The following is a 19,586-nucleotide window of genomic DNA, read 5'->3' on the forward strand; positions in this document are numbered from 1 at the left end:
TTATTTTCGAGATAAAGATACTATTAAGCTCAGTGGGCGAAGTCCTTTGTGCTATACTAGCCATATTTTGGGAAGATTACATTCCCCATTATCTTTGAGCAATACTCATTAAACTTCAACATTTATATAGTGATGTAGGTCACTGAGACGAACATTCTAATATCCATGTTTTAATTTTAAAAAATCTAGATGGAAAGGTTCATAACCTCAGAAATAATTTCTTATGGTTGGTCCTATATCATATGAAGATTAAAGAATATTGATGAAACTTTGCACGTTGGTAAAGATCATTAACTGGGATATTGGTGTTCTAAGATGTACATACTAGCAGTTTTCATATTGCACGCTTTTCTAACCAGCACGTTCAACTCCATCTTGCATTTCAAATGTCATTGCCTAGCCATATGTATGATACAATACAATAAAGTAATAGAATAGGAAATATTACTATACAACCTTACCTAATATTGATTAGGATTGTTCCTCATATTCAACTCACTCACGAGGTCCTCAGTTTGCAGTATGTAATGAAAAATCATCTTCAGTTTCAAAGAACTTCTCAAATTTCTTTTTACTACTGGGAATGGTGTAGATAATGCACAAAGTAGTGTATATAATTCCACTGTTGTAACTGATGGCCAAAATTTTCTCTAATTTTAGGGAGTACTAAATCACTGATCAGATAATTAAGCTCTCCTTTCTTTATGATTCAAGCCAGGTCCTACCTTAAGCCGATTGGGCGGATTGCTCCCAATCAGGCCCTGCGTTAATGTGTAACGTACTCTCGGCTCTTTAAGTACAAACAAAAGCACTATTGACTAGGAATCTGGGTCTGATCAAAATTGTTTCGAATCGAAAAAATAACGAACCCGAGTCTAATAAGCTAAATATGCAGTAGATTGAGCTAGAGCGAGTGTTATTGAGGATAGCGAGCCCGAGCCTTTAGTGAACCCGAGCCGAATGAGCTTAGTGAGCACTAGATTGAGCTAGATTAATTTTAATTCTCATTGAGGATAGCAAACCTGAGCCTAATGAGTTTAATGAGTGCTAGATTAAGTCTCATTGAGCACAGCAAGTCCAAATCTAATGAGAGGTAGATTGAGCTAGAATGTGTCTCATTGAGGATAGCGAGCCCGAGCTTAATGAGCGCTAGATTGAGTTAGAATGAGTCTCGTTGAGGATAGCGAGTCCAAGCCGAATGAGCTTAATGAGCACTAGATTGAGTTAGAAGGAGATCATTGCGGATAGCTAGCCTAAGTACAATAAACGAAACGAGCACTAGATTGAACTAGAGTAAGTCTCATTGATGATACCGAGCCCGAGCCTAATGAGCTTAATGAATACTAGATTGAGTTAGAAGGAGATCATTGAGGATAGCTAGCCTAAGTACAATAAACGAAACGAGCACTAGATTGAACTAGAGTAAATCTCATTGATGATACCGAGCCCGAGCCTAATGAGATTAATGAGCTCTAGATTGAGCTAGAATGGGTCTCATTGAGGATAGTGAGCCCGAGCTTAATGAGCACTGGATTGAGTTAGAATGAGTCTCGTTGAGGATAGTGAGCCCGAGCTTAATGAGCGCTAGATTGAGTTAGAATGAGTCTCGTTGAGAATAGCGAGTCCGAACCGAATGAGCTTAATGACCACTAGATTGAGTTAGAAGGAGATCATTGAGGATAGCTAGCCTAAGTACAATAAACGAAACGAACACTAGATTGAACTAGAGTAAATCTCATTGATGATACCGAGCCCGAGCCTAATGAGATTAATGAGCACTAGATTGAGCTGAAATGAGTCTCATTGAGGATAGCAAACCTCATATACTGTGCTTAATGAACACCTAATTGAGCTTCTGATTAAGAATAGTGAACTTAAGCTCACGCGAGCTCAATGATGTCCGATTCCAAAATGACCATCAACACTTCGTAATTAAGAAGAATTTAGAAAGGTGAAATGTATTTTTTAACGATTTCAGAAATAAATCAAGATTGACGTCTCAATTTCTTCCTTGTCAGAGGAAAAGCGATAGAAGTGCTCAATAAAATTACAAAATCAAATTATTCCGTTTTAGCCCAGAATATACACAAGTGAGGCTAAGAATAAACATCTTTTCACTAGAAAAAAAAGAGAGAGAAAATGAAATATTTATTTTCACATTTGATTCCGTATTTCTGGCAGCTATAATTCTTAAATTATGATGTCTGTAACTGCGAATTGTATTGATTTTTATTGGATCGTCAACATTTTATATAGCGCTGTAACTGCCTTGACATGTTTTTTTTTTTCTTTTTCTTCTGTATTTCCGACGCGATTTCGCTACTAGATGTATACGTATAAGAAATGCATATACCTAACTTGAAGAATAACAGGTCAAAAATGCAAAGTTGAAAAGTTCATGTTTATTTCCTTGTAAGTATAACTGAATGAGGAATATTTCTTTTTATTTAAATAATTGAATTATTAAAACGCAAATGGATAGCTTAAATGCAGGACTGTCGACTAGAAAGAAGGAAAATATCTCTAACAGATTTGATTCTGTTAATTATGTATTAATACGAGGTCTGTTCCGGAAGAAACCAAACTATCAAAAAATATGATTAACAAGATTGTCCTTGGCTTTCAGCTGGCAGCAAAATAAGTTTTGAAAAGTCTAAAAAAAGAAGGCAAGAGTATCTGTAAAACTATCTGAAATAAATTTGTGACGAATATATCAGGCAGAAAATTTTTTAAAAAAATAATGTATTGATGCTATTGTGTGTTATTTGATGTCTCGCGTAGCGTAGTCGCTAACAAACTCGTCTTTGGTGCGAGCGGTTTCGGGTTCGATTCTCAGTGGAGAGACGAACGAAAAGTGCAAAAGCCTTTTTCAGGCCAGCCGTCTTGAGTGAGGTTTCGCTCATTCAAGGTCACTTTCTTCCTTTATCAATCCTTTCTTTCTTTGGATCCCGAAGATCTGGATATCTTTGCTTGAGTATCTGATAACGAAACACACATTTCTGAGCTCGTCCCGTTCTCGTAAAGTTGTACCAAAAAAAATCGTCACCGCTGCTCTACCGTATATTCTTTTAAATTTTTTCTCTGTTTTGGTATATTTACATAACGTGAAAAATCCGTATAATATTCATATCTATATTATAAAATTGAAAGTGACTATGTTTGTGACTCCTAATCTCTTGAATCACCCAACCGATCGCGGTCAAATTTTTAACACACACACACACACACACACACACACATATATATATATATATATATATATATATATATATATATACAGGGCGCAAAATTTCCCGTCGCCAGGTCGCCACTGACGAGTAGAAATTTAGAGCTGGCGATCAGTGTTTGGTAGAAATAGTTTCTGCCTAAACTCACTGAGTTGCGCAGTTTCAGTTTTGCACGCAAATAATTGTCACTGAGGAAAAATCCTTGAATTTGATGTGAAAGAAATAAAACTGTTTTTTAAATACCTGCAACCAGATCTATACAGTGAAAAAATGAACCTTGTCTTAGCAGAATATAAACTTTTGTTTTCTTCATTGACATTGAGTCAGACACTGAAAAAGATTTACTCAAAACTTAATTACGGGATTCCCAAATTTGCTCCCAATTGTCATATTTTGTGCAGTTTTACCAATGAGTATTGCTTCATGTGAGAGAGGCTTCAGGAATTCAGTGAAGACTGACACACTGGATGATTTCCTGACAATTTCCATCAGTGGTCCTTCCCTTAAGGACTTTGATCAGAAAACTGCAATCGACAACTGGCACTTCAGTGCAGACAAAGAGCGTTACACAAACATGAAGTTTTAAGGTAAGATTTTTTTTAGCATGTATACCAATTGTCCAATTCAAAACTGATTATCTTGAATCTGCTGATTGTCTGGTTTTGAAATTTTATGCCCTGATGTAATCTCTTTCTTTATCAAACCAAAGGCTGTGTGTGGGGGGAGGGGTCACAATTTGTACGTGAGAAATACTTGGCGACCATTATTTTTGGACTGGCGAGTGCGTCTGACTTTGAAATTTTGCTGCCCAATATATATATATATATATATATATATATATATATATATATATATATATATATATATATATATATATATATATATATATATATATATATGAAAATGACTGACTGTGACTTCTTGAACCACCCGATCAAATTTTCAACAATACAAAGTTGTAGATGAAGTTCGGAACTGGGACGGGTTTTATCATTTCACTTTTTACGGTGCAACTTTGGGGAGGACTAGGGGAGATATAGAAAGATCGAAAATGACTTACATTAGTGTCGAATCCATTGTTTTTGGGGACGCTGAGATGAACAATGACACTTACTTTCGATTCGATGCCATTTAAATTCAAATTCAGTCTCTCAGCGTGGAGGAGGGGATATCATATATATATATATATATATATATATATATATATATATATATATATATATATATATATATATATATATATATACATTAGAACTAGAATTTATTAATATGTATATGAATACAAAACAGTTACTTAACAATCTTTATAAACGATTCAGGGAGAGTCCGAGCTTCTGCTGATTGTGGTTCTCCCTTTCAGAAATTATTTACATATTATAGGATGGCGAGTAAATATTTAATATACGAGTATGCAGCTAACACAAAATTGCATGAGGTTATATATGATCGAAAATGACGGATATCAGAGAGAGCTTCAGTTAATTAAAAAGTGACTGACTAACGAACATATTACTAAGTTTTCTTATTTTAAACCAGTGAAGTAGGTAATTGACACTAGTACGTTATAAAAACAAATAATTATCTGGTTGTTTAATCTCAGACCATGTGAATTAACGTCATAATACTCTTTCTATATTAAATAATTCCTGTCAATTATATTTAATTCTAAATTAAGTATCGAAAACTGTGGACACTAATTTAACTCAAATCCTCAAATAATTTCCTAGTATTCAATTTGAAACATGATATCTATTCAATGACAACATTCTCATTAATGTATAGTTACTAGGGTCAAGGATTCAGTGTGGTCGCGGCATCATTGAAGCACCCAATATAACAGTAACGCACTCGGAAAGCGTAAATTGATAGTTCATATACGATCCAAGTTTATCGCCATGAAAAGCAATATCTCAAAATTCCAGGAAACATATGTATCAATCCAGCGTTAATTTAAACCTCCTTTGAGTCAACACAGAATATCACTTATTAATAATGTATGTACGTACATATAATTAATGTCGGCCTTCTGGGAATAGAACCATGTTTCCTGGCTAATTATTTCCAAGCAACTCATCATTTTAATATTCTGTGGTAGAGTTAATATTGTAACGAAAATATTAATTCTAATAATTAAACACAGAAAACAATTAAGGTCTATTATCAACTCAGCATTGTATATTTCTCATCAAGATTGTTTTGCTATTGAAAACTACCGTATACTAAAAGCTTGGTAAGTGATATGATTTTATTTTAAAAATTTACTTAAAAGTAGCGTTGCCAATTTAACCATTTTATGGCTATATTTAACTATTTTTTTAATATGATGTTTAGCCAGTAAAAAAGTGGTTTAGCTAGAACCTATAATTTTTGTCAATTCTACGTTCAAAGTTGCCAATTTCTAACTATTTGTCTTTAACGGTAATTAAACATATTTGCGATTCAAAATTTCTTTTAAAATGTGCATAAAAATAAAATATGATTTTCTTCTGCTTGTAGTAGTGGTAACATATTAATTATGTTCCCAATCTACAACGTATATTACTGCTTCACAATGTACTTCATGTATCTTACAAGGGAACCTTCCGAAAATGATAGTTGCAGTGAAAGATGTGACCTATGCCAATTGAAAGAGCTGTAACAGAGATGAGCATTCCCAAAAAATTAGCTGCCCATAGCAATAGATTCAAGAAATATAAGGGGTGGAAGTTCGGGAAACAGCAAGGTTGGACAAGGGGGAAGTGCAAATTCCGCAAAAAAGGGGGGCACGGCAAAATACAATGCTGCCAAGTGATATATAGAAAGAGACTTGCCACAATAGGGAACAAATGAAGGCCACTAGTGGGGTTAACAGTGTTGCCAACTGCAATGAAAAGTACATGTTTTGCAAAGAGCACTATATGAAGTGAGTGCAATATTCAGTGTCAACCTGTCATGTAGAACATAAGATATGCCGTATAATCAGTGGTACAATCTAAAAAAGAAAATAGAAAAAAGAAGTACGAAAAATACGGAAAGACGGAGTTGCCCATAATGCGCCACATTTGATCACGTGCTGTGCTTATTAGAATGAACAAAACAAGAACGTACCAACTATGCAGGAAACCGACGTACCTAGAGTCGAAAAGAAAAATGAATTCCAAAGTTGGCAACACTGGCCATGAAAATCCAGACAATTCTAATATAGTTAGGCCACTCGCTTCATAAAAGGAAAATTCCGGCAACAGGCATTAGCCTTCCATCATTTGTGCATGCTCGTCAACATTGTACGTGCAGTTGTTCGATGAGACAATGGTCCAAATAGAAGATACATTTGCAGTGAGCACAGCGGAATACTGCCAATCCGTCACACATGGTACAATGATCGCATGTGAATGTCTCGAAACAGTACTCTAGAGGTGTCGGAACCTTTGGTGGTCTTTCTATCACATATCTACACCTGTAGAAAGCAAATATAATGAAAGGCTTGAATAAACATGCCGTAAACTGGTAATGGGTTAAGGCTTGAAGTTTCAGAAAATTCTCGCGGGACCAAATGTTAAAGTGAGTATCTGATTTACTTACAATTATAAAAGATATATCAAATGAAAGAGCAACTGAAACAGTCTTTGCTACAAGTGTTCAATGTGAGCACCATTCGTCACTCGGCACACATCGATTCGATACGCGAGTTCTTCCCGAATCTTGATCAGGGTGTTTGGAGTAATCGTTGGAACAACTGTTTTTAATCCTCTTTCTTAAATTCCTCAATCTCCTTAAAAATTCTCCACACAGACGTCACTGGAATCGCTAATTCACGACTAGTCTTCCGAATTGATTTCTTGAGGCTACACGTGAAAGACTCTCTCTCATTCAACACATTTTACAAATGAAAATGAAATATTTGAGTTTTACGTCTCAGGGTTATGCCGGTTAGGCTAAAGGAGACGGTGATGATGAGTAATGAATGAAATGGTGGAATGAAAAAAGTGGGAAGAAACGGGAGAACACCGAGTTGAGTTGATTTTGGGTTTAACGTCCCGTTCAGCAGCGAGGCTATATAAGACGTGGACCTACTGATTAACGTGGAATCCGAACCACATGAGCTCCCACCGGGAATCGAACCCGGATCTCCCACGCCAAAGGCGCGTACGCTAACCGCTTAGCCACGGATGAGCTATGGGAGAACACCGAGAAAACCCACATACACGGTGTTTGTCCACCACAAAGTTCACTTGGCGGAGGCTGGGATCGAACCCGGGACCCCCAGTGAACGCTCTACCACTGAGCCACCGCGGCACCAACACATTTTCCAGTCACTCTTGGTTGTCCCGTACTCTTCCCTTTACTACAGATTCAGTCTTTACCAAATGTAAAACACAGAAAGCTTTCTGCTCACTAGTCGCCATCTTTGCTACAATCGCTTTCTATCGGCAGACAGAGGAAACAGTGCATCTGCATGCTTGTGTAAAAAACTGTTTCAGTTGCTCTTTCATTTGATGTATTATTTATAATTGTAAGTTAATTGTAATAAATACTGCAAAGCCTTAAAACCCCGATATTCATTTTGAAACACCCTGTATTGCAGAAGGACGAGGAAAGAGTAGATGGGTGAATAAAGTATCATATAAAAGAATATTGGAAATAGTAGAAGAAGAATGGGTAAACTAAACATATTTCAGAAGAAGAGATAGGATGATTGGAGACTAGGGTGGGTCGAATTTCAAACTTTTTGAAAATCGGTTCGGCGTAGCGGTTAAAGGGTGTCTTTTAGTAGGCTAAGTGTAACAGATTTTTTTTTTCAGAAATTTTAGTCAACGCCTTCATGTGCCGCATCGAGGTTTTATGGAAACGGTATGCAACACGCACTACATGGTACCATATTTCATGTTTTGAACTGTATAAATGGCGTATATTCTCGTTCTGTTTTAGATTCGACCGTAGGGACAGCTTTAACTATACGTAATTCACTTTCCCAAAGCCCACTTATGTGCTCTTCACTTATGTGTTCTTCGCTTAGATTGGCCAAATTTCAACGCTTAAGGCAAGAATGTTGCGTTATATATATATTGATTTTTTAAGCCTAAGAGTAGAGTTTATTTACTTATTTATTATTTATTTTTTGCTGTAATGCACTTCATTATCAAAATTCTTAGTCATTTATTCTTTGCCCAAAATAACACAAAACTCACCACGAGGAGGTGACTGCACTTCGAGTTCCGCCCTCCCGCCCTGTTTAATTTTCTGCTATGGCCTTACTTGCTTGAGTCCTCACTTACTTGCTTTACTTTTCTAGACGGTATAGTCTTTTTTCGACCCAAATGTTGGCATTTCCTTGCTAGAAAGCAAAGCACAGCGTATAAATCCGTCGCTTCTTGCTGGCCCACACATGGATTGAGAAGCTTGCGTTACCAAACGCATCATTCGCTCTACTGCTTGGGTATGGCATGGAAACACAAAAGTAGTAATCGATAGTGCAGGAGTCATTTCAATGGTGTGCAAAGACCTTGTTATTAATAAAAATAAGATCAGGAGGGAAAAGAGAAACTTCAGCGCAGTTGTTTAAGAAGATAACGACATAGCCGGAAAATCTGTTAGAGGAGTCTTCTTTGATGGAAGAAAAGATCAAACCTTAACGCAAATGCAAAAAAAGGAAAATATTGGCAACGACGTCAAATTGAAGAACACTTAACAACTTAACAATAATGGAAGAACAAGTTTCAACATATTTGGGCCACATCGTTTCGAAGTTTGTAGTGGAGAGGACATCGCCCCGTCCGTGTACGAATTTCTGGATAAAAACGTAACTGATCTGTCAACATTGGTAGCAGCTGGCTGTGACGGTACACCAATCAACACGGGAATATTTAACAGGACTCTACATTGTTTAAAAAGAGCTAAATCGAGAACTTCAATGGATTGTTTGCCTTCTTCATGGAAATAAACTACCGCTTCGTTACTTAATAAGACATCTCGACGGGAGAACATGGGGTCCAAAAACACTTTCGGTACCCATCAGAAGAAAGCTCGACAAGTGCGAGGAAGCGTCCTTGGTAAGATACCAAGCAATTAATCTTGACTGGTTGGATGAATTCACAAAACTAGAAGACCTCAGTGCGAACCAACAATATTTACTGGCAATGTGCAGAGCAATTCACTCAGGATACTGTTTTTCAAACTTGGAGAACAAGAAACCCGGTCCAGTAGTCCATTCTTCTTTTGTACATTAGCACAGCGAGACCAAGTGATGCATTAATGTGTCTTGTACAATACATCGTCATGGTGTATCCGGTCTCATTTGCCATCTAGCAAAAGCCATCTTGCTGTGAAAGACTGGAGCATTCATGAAATATGGGACGACTAGCCCAATTTCTACCCACAAAACCTGAGCAGATAGTATTCTCTATATTTTCCGAAAATTTACAGTTTCTAAAGTAAATTTTGACGCTGACGATTACTACAACATGGTGGAGTGAATGACCTTGTTTCCAACATAAACTTCACTCACAAAGATACTCTCCGACGACTAGGTTGAAGAAAGTATTGTCAGCTGCAATGAGCGGAGAAGAAATAACTGCGTTTCCGTGGCATACCCAAGCAATAGAATGAATGGTACGTTTGGTGACGCAAGCTTCTCAATCCGTGTGTGGGCCGGCAAGTCGCGACGGATTCATATGCTGTGTCTTGCTTTCTAGCAAGGAAATGCCAACATTTGGATCGAAAAAAGACTATACCATCTAGGAAGGTACCAAGGTAAAGACAGTAAGTGAGGACGCAAACAAGTAAGGCCATAGCAGAAAATTAAACAGGGCGGAACTTGAAGTGCAGTCACCTCCTCGTGGGTAGTTTTGTGCTATTTTGGACAAAGAATAAATGACCGAGAATTTTGGTAATGAATTGCATTACAGCAAAAAAGTAAAAAATTAAGTAAATTAACTCTACTATTAGGCTAAAAAAATCCTTTTTTTGTACATAGATATAAAGAAACGCAACATTCTTGCCTTGAAATTTGTTGCCTAGCGTTGAAATTTGGCAAATTTAATCGAAGAACTGTACATAAGTGTACTTTGAGAAGGTGAATTACGTATAATTTAAGCTGCCCTTAAGACTGAATCTAACAAAAACGAGAATATATGTATTTTACACAGCCAAAACATGAAATATTGTACCGTGTAGTGCGTGTTGCATATCTTTTCCAAACCTCGATACGGCACAGGCGTTGACTAAAAAATCTGGGGAAAAAAATCTGGCACACTTTGTCCACTAAAAGACACCTTTTGACCGCTTCGCCGAACCGATTTTCGAAAAAGGTTGAAATTCGCCCTTCCCCCCTATTGGACACCTTATGAGGCATAAAGGAAAAATACATAGGGGAAGGCCGGGATTGAAATATGCAAACCAAATAACTAATCATGTAGAGAAAAATACAAGAAAAGAAAAGACTGACTCAGCATAGGGAAAAGTTGAAAGTTGCGTCAGACCAATCGAAATATTGCTGATCTGAGAACAAGAAGAAGGCTTAACAGTTTTCTATCTACATTTTTGTTTGTAACGCTACGCTAACATCACTTGTCTGAGAATTATCCTAAGAAATATCTAAGGAACGTCTTGTTAAAAACAAAGTAATAAATGTTGTCTTGAAATGCTCCATCTCTAACTTGTGAATGTAAAACATAATGTTGTAAAAAGTGGTCAATAAAACGCCCCTCTTGTCCGAATGTGAACACTACCAAGTATAATAGTTCTCTTCTCTTAGCTAATAGCGATAAAGTTTAAATTTTTACCAGTATGACATCCCTCAAGATCATTCACTGATATATCGTAAAGGAGTTATATATATATATGATGCTTCAAACTGCACTACGATACATTACAACGAAAAAAAATTATCAAACATTTAGATGCATTTTCTTCAATGTATATTTGGTACGGTAGAGTATTTTGCTTAATTCATTAATAGAATTTATATTATATATTATATACTAAGAGTTCTAAACTTTCTGAGACAATGTTATATAAGGCTTCAAACTATATTAAGAAACCCCATTACAACGGAAAATTTAGCAAACGTTTAGATGCATTTTCTTCATTTATAGTAGAATATATTTTTTTCTAAATTCAGTAATAGAATTTACGTGTATTATATATGATATGCTAAAAATTCTCATACTTTCTGAGACAATGTTGTCACACTTTCATGTCCTACCTAAATATTCAACGTCTTTTTTTAAAAAACAAATGTGCCCAAATCTAATTTAATGATACTTTATAAAAAAGAAGAGTCATTTGTACAATTAGTTTTTATTTGTAGGTAAATAAAAAAATATTGAAAATTTGAATAAAATTACAAACATAAAAAGATAATAAAATTCACAAGCACATATTTTTGTTGTTCATGGTCTCATGTGTAACACACTTCGTTATAATTGCAAAATTTCTCGAATTGTATTTCATCAATCTTAGTTTCAGTTTTTTTTTCTCCCAGAACATTTATAAATTAGATTCGCACACAAAATATTTGCTGGAAGTGTGAATCCATTGGTCTTATAATATTGGATTCGTAGTCTCAATTTCGTAGTCCAAACTAGGTTTCACATAGTTTGGGATTTACTAATGTATACACATGAGATTTTGCTTACTCTTTTTTGAATCGGTATTTATAACTGGATTTTCTTTTAATTGCTGAATTTCCCTTTAGTATGCACATATGCCATTAGATGTTTAAGTATTTGAAACCATTATTTGATGCATTTAAGTGCATGTTATATCCATTTGGTGCATTTTGGAACTTTCGAGAAAGTGAAGAGAAATGATTTGTAGTTTTACGTATCTAGTAGTTTATTATTATTATTATTATTATTATTATTATTATTATTATTATTATTATTATTATTATTATTATTATTATTATTATTATTATTATTATTATTATTATTATACTCTAAGTTAAATAGGAAAAGCTGAGAATTTTAATTTTTCTTCTAAAGCTTTCACTTAGTCGATGAGAATTATTTTTTTAAAAAATAATAGAAATATGTGTTAAATTAGAAAGCATTACATTTTAATGCTAATTAATACGGAGTTCCCCACCCTGATAAAAAAATTCAATACTTTTAGGGATAGAGCTGCAAAATTAAATATTATAATCTAAAGAGCCATAGTTAAGTCCTGTAGGCTAAAAGAGACATGTGTTTGATAAAAATTTGAATCAATACGAAATAAATTGTGGAATCATAATGTGGGAGGAAAAGGTAAAACCTTGAGAAAATCCACGGATATGATGTCCACTACAAACTAGCGCAACTGGGAATTGAACCAGGAACTTGTTGCACTGAATCATCATGCCTCCACGTGAGGTTTACGAGTTTAAGATTTTGCTTTGTATGTAGAGGGACCGGTTGCAGCAATATAACTTAATGTATTTTCCTAAAATATTTCTTCCCAACTTACATATATTTATGTATTTCCTTTGCTTTATCAAATATATTTACGTGTTACTATTTTAATTTTTTTACAGACGCCTTACTACTGGGCCTCCCAGAATCACAGCCCAGATAATATCGAATACGCCATCTACCTGGCAAAGCGCTCGCTAAGAAATAAACAGAAACATGCGCTGGAGGATTACGAAATTGTAAGTACACTAGAATAATATATCCTAATGTTTTTTTTTTCTATACGGAAAACTAAGCTTAATTTTGCTATATTGTTATTATACAGGACTAGAAAAATCCTGGACGTCAGATTGCCATAGTAATTGGAAATACTTCAGAAGCCTAGCTCATATAAGTCCGAAACATGAGGCCTATGCATCAAATTAGAATTGTAATACTGTGAGGTCTACTTTTCAGAACTGATGCCTAGTTCAGTAGGAAATTTATCGAGCACTGATGATGAAGATGCTATTAAGAGTCTTCATCCCGGCGAAATTAAAATACCGCTAATTTTACAGTAATTATGTGATATCTTCAAATAGATAAAAGATAATCGAAATGTGGAACAAGAGCGCCCTAGACAATATTATCTTACATGAGAAACCGTTATCACGATTCACTTATCTGCTTTCGATTTCGAGCCATTTTGAAAATCGGCATTTATTTTCGCGTTTTTAAACAGCTGAAAACGGAAAGCCACTAGGTGACTTGTGATAACGGTACCTCACGCAAAATAGTATTGTCTAGGGCGCCCTTGTTCCATATTTCAATTATCTTTTATCTATTTGAAGATATCACATAATTACTGTAAAATTAGCGCTACTTTAATTTCGCCGGGATGAAGACTCTTAATTATTATTACTATAAAATAACTTTCGTCAGTCAAGTGAAATGCAAAAGTCTACATACTATCAATGAGGATAGAGCACTGGACTTTTTTTTGTTAAAGAATTTCGAAAAATAGTTTAAGAAAACTTAAATGTTGCAATATGAACAAAAGTTAAATAATGGCTTCTAAAAGTTAAACCCGATAAGAGTAAATCCTTAACATTTTCCCTTAAAAAAATATTGTACACACTTCATACAACATAAATGATTTGCCCACACGAGAGTCAATAGTCACATGGATCTCGGAGTTACTTTTGACACAAAACTAACTTCCACAGAACATATAAACATTATCAGTAAGCATTTGATGCGTCTTCTAGGACTTCTGTACAGATTAACAAAAATACGGAACACCTCTTCCTTAACAACTTTCTACAAGACAATAAGTTCCCCTAAATTGGAATATTGCTCACCTATCTGGAAAATGGCAGCTCCTACAAACCTATCCCGATTAAACTCAGTTTTAAATTTCTTCCTTGCAATAGTAAGCTTTAGAGTACCTCGCACACGTGCGATGATAAAACACGAACTATTTCAAACACTAAATACATTCAACTACTTGATACTCGTCATAAAATCAGTGACTTCAAATATCTGTATAAACTCACACATGTTCAACTCAGATCCGAAATGCTACTCTCAAAATTGTATTTCCGAATTCTCTTCAGACAAATACGCAACACATATCTTTTTCACATAGAACACAGACCTAGACTTTCAATACTTGAACGTTCTCTGGTTCTACAGGCTTCCTAAACTATACAACAAAATGTCACATACACCCATAGAATTATTTAATTCTGAAGCTGCATATAATTAACTCCGCATTACGACATCATTTTAATGGATAAACTTTAGTCAGCTATTGTCAACCTTTCTTGTTATCACTTACATGTTGTTTTGTCATTATTATTATTATTATTATTATTATTATTATTATTATTATTATTATTATTATTATTATTATTATTATTATTATTATTATTATTACATTATATTATTATTATTATTGTATTATGTTATCATCTCTTAGATTTGCTAGATATTCCAGTGTAAATTAGCGTTCAGTTGTATCTGGAATCATGTTTGTAAATAAGTAACCTTATAAATATGACAATAAATTGAAATATTCTGGCTAGTGCGTGAACAATTCCAAAAGAATACTAATTCGTAAAACCTGAATTATATTCTTCCGGAAATGGTATTTTAAGAAATTGACTGATTTGAAATCGGATTATTAATGAAAGTGAATGATTATGAAACAACTGTAGGAATGTGAATGTGGGAGGAAGCGGCAGAATCTGAAAAAACCACGGACACAACGTTGAGCACCACAAACTCACTTAGTCTGGGATATATATGTAAATAAAATATTCTATTATTAAAAGAATTCACTATATGAATGTCTTACATGACCGAGTATTTTGGTGAATGAGTTATGTCATAATTATTTACATCTGTAGTACTTTTTGTCCTTTACGTATAAAAGCATTAAAACTTCAGACTATATATGCTTTTTTTCTCTTCTGCATATTCGCCTTTCTTTCATTCCGTATATTTATATTTTGTTATAAGGTAAACTCATACATAACAGCGTATGATGGAACCTTTCATAATTCTTGTAAGAATCTAGAAGGCGATTTTCATAGAAATGTTATATAACTCCTCATCCCCCTTCCAAAAATTCCTCAAGTTGATAAATATAAACGTACAAGTAATAAGTTATAAATAGTTAAAATACTAAAATTTCAAGCTCTTTACACAGTTTTATTTATTGTCGTTGTAATTTCTTAACTTTTATACTTATTTCCGTTCACTGTGAATAATATTTCTTAAACAAAAAATACATAGCTTTGTAACACTTTTCCTAGAATGTGCTGCGAAAATTCCAATAATATAGTATATAACGAAATATAACATAATAATCAACTAAGCTGCTTAAAAGCCTTGCCTGAAGATGATAATATTCCAATTCTCTACATTCTAGTTGATTTTTTTAAAATTATTAATCAAAATAATCAATTTCTTAAAATACTATTTTCAGAACAACGTTACTAAAGTTTCATTTAAAGAAATAAGTCAGTCTTTTTAAAATTTCACACTCAGCAGGCATAAACATATCACTTCGTTCTCATATTTCTAATATAAATATACACTACTGAAAATAAATATTAACAATAAAATCAAAGATTAGCAGATAATTTGTTTTTATAAATATAAACTATTCGTTAATCTATGTTAATCTATGAATTCTCTTTAGTGGTTATTGATTTTTCAACATATGCTAAGTTTAAATTATAACATAGTAGACTCCCGATTCTCCAACAGAAAACCTGGATAGATCACAGAGTTCTACAATTACTCACTTCCTGCTCCACCCATCCCATTAAAACACATTTTATACCAAAACTCGCTCTTATTCATATTTTCTGAACTATGTCGTATTCTTCTTATGATAAATTTTATTAAGTCAAACTTAAATGCAGGAAACATAAAATGATGTACATTGTACAGTATGTAAACATACTATTTTTTTAAAGAAAAAATATTAACATCAAATATTAATTATCACACAAATATTAACAGGCAGGCCTAAGATAAAATAATCAAATTTTCAGTTTCTAGGTTTTGACAAGACTGTTTCTCTTGGGCTAACTCGGGTTTTTATAACATTAAAAATCGAGTAAGTCGTTAAAAAATATTTCTAATTTCACTGCCAAAATTTTAAAACTAGGCCAGAAAGATGGAGGCCGAATACTGATAAGCCGGCTAGTTGAGAGTCTACTGTACTTTCTATTTAACATTTCATAATATGTAATAATTTTTATTTTCATCTAAAGCGAATATTTTTTAGTCAAAAAATAAAACCAATTTTTATATCAATATAGAATCTTTTACAGTAGGCTGGGGGAAATAATGACACAGATATAGTGTGTGATGAAATATACTAACATAGCTGCCAACTAAGTAGGTTAAAATCTATTATTTGAAGGTCTTATATCCTAACTTAGTTAGGGTCTATTTAAAAATAAGATTTTAATCTTCTTCCGATCAGTAAACTTCTTAAAACACCATTTATTCGATCTTTTCAATCTTCAATCAAAAAATTATTCAATCTTTTTTGCAAAAACATAACAGAGCAAGATATATATATATATATATATATATATATATATATATATATATATATATATATATATATATATATATATATATAATTGTCATATTTGTAACGCAAATATAGATTTACTAAAATATACTGAAGTAAAAAATATTAACAATAAAATAAAAGATGTACAGATAATTTCTTGTTCTAAAGTTAAAACAATTTGTTAATCTGTATGATGAACTCTATGTTCGTGGTTATTGATTTTCTCTAACATATGTTCAGTTTACATTATAAGAATGTGTATATAATACTTCTTAGTATTTAATAACGAAAGGTTCTTAGCTTTTATTCTATTATTAACATATGATTATATATATATAATTCTCTTATAATGTAATCAATTATAACTAATATTATGACATACTGTTACATGAAATAAAAGTAAACAGAATTATTGTATCAATTCAACACATGTTTGTAAATATTTATCATATCCTTTCAACTCTTTATATTACTTTCTGTTGTTGATCCTATATATATTATAAACATTTATGTATTTAGTATTTATTTATTTATGAACATAAACATAGCAAAATACATATACTGTATATATAATGGAAATAGATACACTTAATTTTAGTTTTCTGTCGGTAACAAGTAAAAGCCTTTTCTGTTTGTATATCCTACATTGTTTGCTGATATAATCTGTGTTTTGATATTGGTCGGCTACCTACAACACATATTGATTTATAATCTCTTATATGTTTATCAGTCCAAATGAATAGGTTATTTCTTGACTGCCAGCAGACACTCTACATTTACGTAGTATACTGATGTTTTTATGTAACATATATATTAATAGGTAATCTGTTTGATTATTTTCTGCATTAATATACCGATCAAAAATGAAACGTTTTTTTTTAAAAAAAATAATACAATACAAATAGCATGCAAAGTTTCTTGCTAATTCACATTCTATTCTGTTTATACTTTCAAGAGGTGATAAGACTGGAAAAAAAGTCATGTGATCGTGAAAATAAATCGAATTTGATATTTCGAAGGGTTTATGCATTTCATAGTTCCTACATCCCGACAGTGTTATTTCTGGGTGTCCGTCCATCTGTTCGCGCAGATGTGTATACTTTAGACTACGGGCTATTCCGTTTGATATTCAGAGATCAAAGTTTCTATAATACTATTGGCGTTGAACAGAAAAAGAAAAGAAATGAAATCTTTGAGCTTTACGTCTCACGATTATGTCGGCTAGGCTAAAGGAGACGGTGGTGATAAGTTACGAATGCAATGGTGAAATGAATAAAGTGGGAGTAAACGAGAGAAACCCGAGAAAATCCACGCACATAGTGTTTATCCATCTCAACGTTCACTTGGTGCGAGCTGAGATCGAACCAGAGACCCCATGCACCAGAGGTGAACGCTCTTCCACTCAGCCACTGCGGCCAGTGTTTCATTTACAAATAATGTTCCGGGGGGCACACTTAGTATTCCCGGAGGGCACTGCTGATACTATTCTATTTATTATTAAATTATAAACGTATTATTTTGGTCTGCTCTGGGGGCACTCTCAGAGCTCCGGGGAGCAGTGCCCCCCAAAAAACAAGTTGGAAGAAACACTGACCGCGGCCCCATGAACAGAAAAAGAATTGTTCAAATATGCCACACATATACTAATCAATATATCTTATTAAAGTAAACGAAATAATATGGCGGTATGCATATTCTCATGCGTAGTTTACGAGACAATCGTGAAATCTAATTAAAGCTAAAAAAATTGATGCTATACCTTGCTCCCTATTGAGATGAAACAAATACTGAAGTATACCCTAATCTAGCTTTTCATTACGACACTAGCTAGACGATAGTGCAAAGTTTGGTTAATCATACATAGGCCATAATAATGATTAACTCTTTAACATTAATTTTTGTGTAACTACATTATCTTATAACTCATATATATATCAATCGATACATGAAATCGAAATGAACAAAATGATATGCTTGAAAATAAATCATCATGCATAATTTTCGAAAACATCGATAAAAGAAAAATGTTATGTAGATTGGTGCCATCCTGATACAATTGATATTTTTATTGTCGTGAAATAGATTCTATTGATCTTATCAGATACACATAGATATGCACCAGCTTTGAGCCATGGGCGCTATAAAAGTAAAATTATTTCAATATAACATTACTTTTAATTGTTATAGTAATGGTGGCACAGAAACATGTGTGAATTGTTTTGTTTTTATTTAGAAATTGAATCTTATAAAATGTTGGTTTGAATATAACTCCATCAAATGTTGGAATTATTAAATAGGACGCCATTTGCAATAGAAATTCCCGTAGTGGAATTATAAAATTATCATTGTGAGAGATATAAATGGTTTTGTATTTAAGTTTCTTGTTTGAATTAAAGAAATTTTCATCACTAAAGCTTAGTTTTAATACGTCAATTGATTAATAAATTATAAATTGTTGTAAATCATTTTGTCTTAAAATACGAGATGATTGTATTTTGTTTGTGACTTCTTGTTTTGTATGGTAAAATTCAGATTTTCACTTATAATTCACTGTATTGATTTTTCTTTCACTTTTAAATGATTTAACTTTAGAATTGCTCCAGAAGTATATAAAAAAAGAACTACAAAATATTGGTAAAAATTCAAAACTTTTGCACAACAGATTCACTCCATGTCACAAACATCATTATCATGCCATATAAGTTTTATACATTACAAGAGACCATTATCATGCATATAGGTCTTACAAACTAGGTTTAGATTTAAAGCAGGAAAAGTACATGGAAATAGAAACTATATCCATTAGCTACGTTTTAAATAAAGGTGAACATCCTAAGCCAACAAATACTACTTGGTCTCCTTAATCAACATTAATTAATCATACAGTCAAAAATAGCAGCTGGTATCTAT

The 19,586-nt window shown here is 33.4% G+C and overlaps 1 protein-coding gene across 1 annotated transcript in view; it reads left to right on the forward strand.

The window, feature by feature from the left end:
• LOC145681844 (regulator of G-protein signaling 7-like) overlaps positions 1-19,586 on the forward strand; it is a 461,439-nt gene that overhangs the window by 404,345 nt on the left and 37,508 nt on the right. The window contains exon 6 of the mRNA XM_081753452.1: positions 12,721-12,837. Within this exon, the coding sequence (XP_081609578.1) occupies positions 12,721-12,837 (117 nt within the window). The remainder of the gene's footprint in view (positions 1-12,720; positions 12,838-19,586) is intronic.

The sequence above is a fragment of the Thermobia domestica genome, chromosome 3, assembly GCF_964235325.1.
Source record: "Thermobia domestica chromosome 3, izTheDome1.hap1.1, whole genome shotgun sequence".
NCBI lineage: Eukaryota > Metazoa > Arthropoda > Insecta > Zygentoma > Lepismatidae > Thermobia > Thermobia domestica.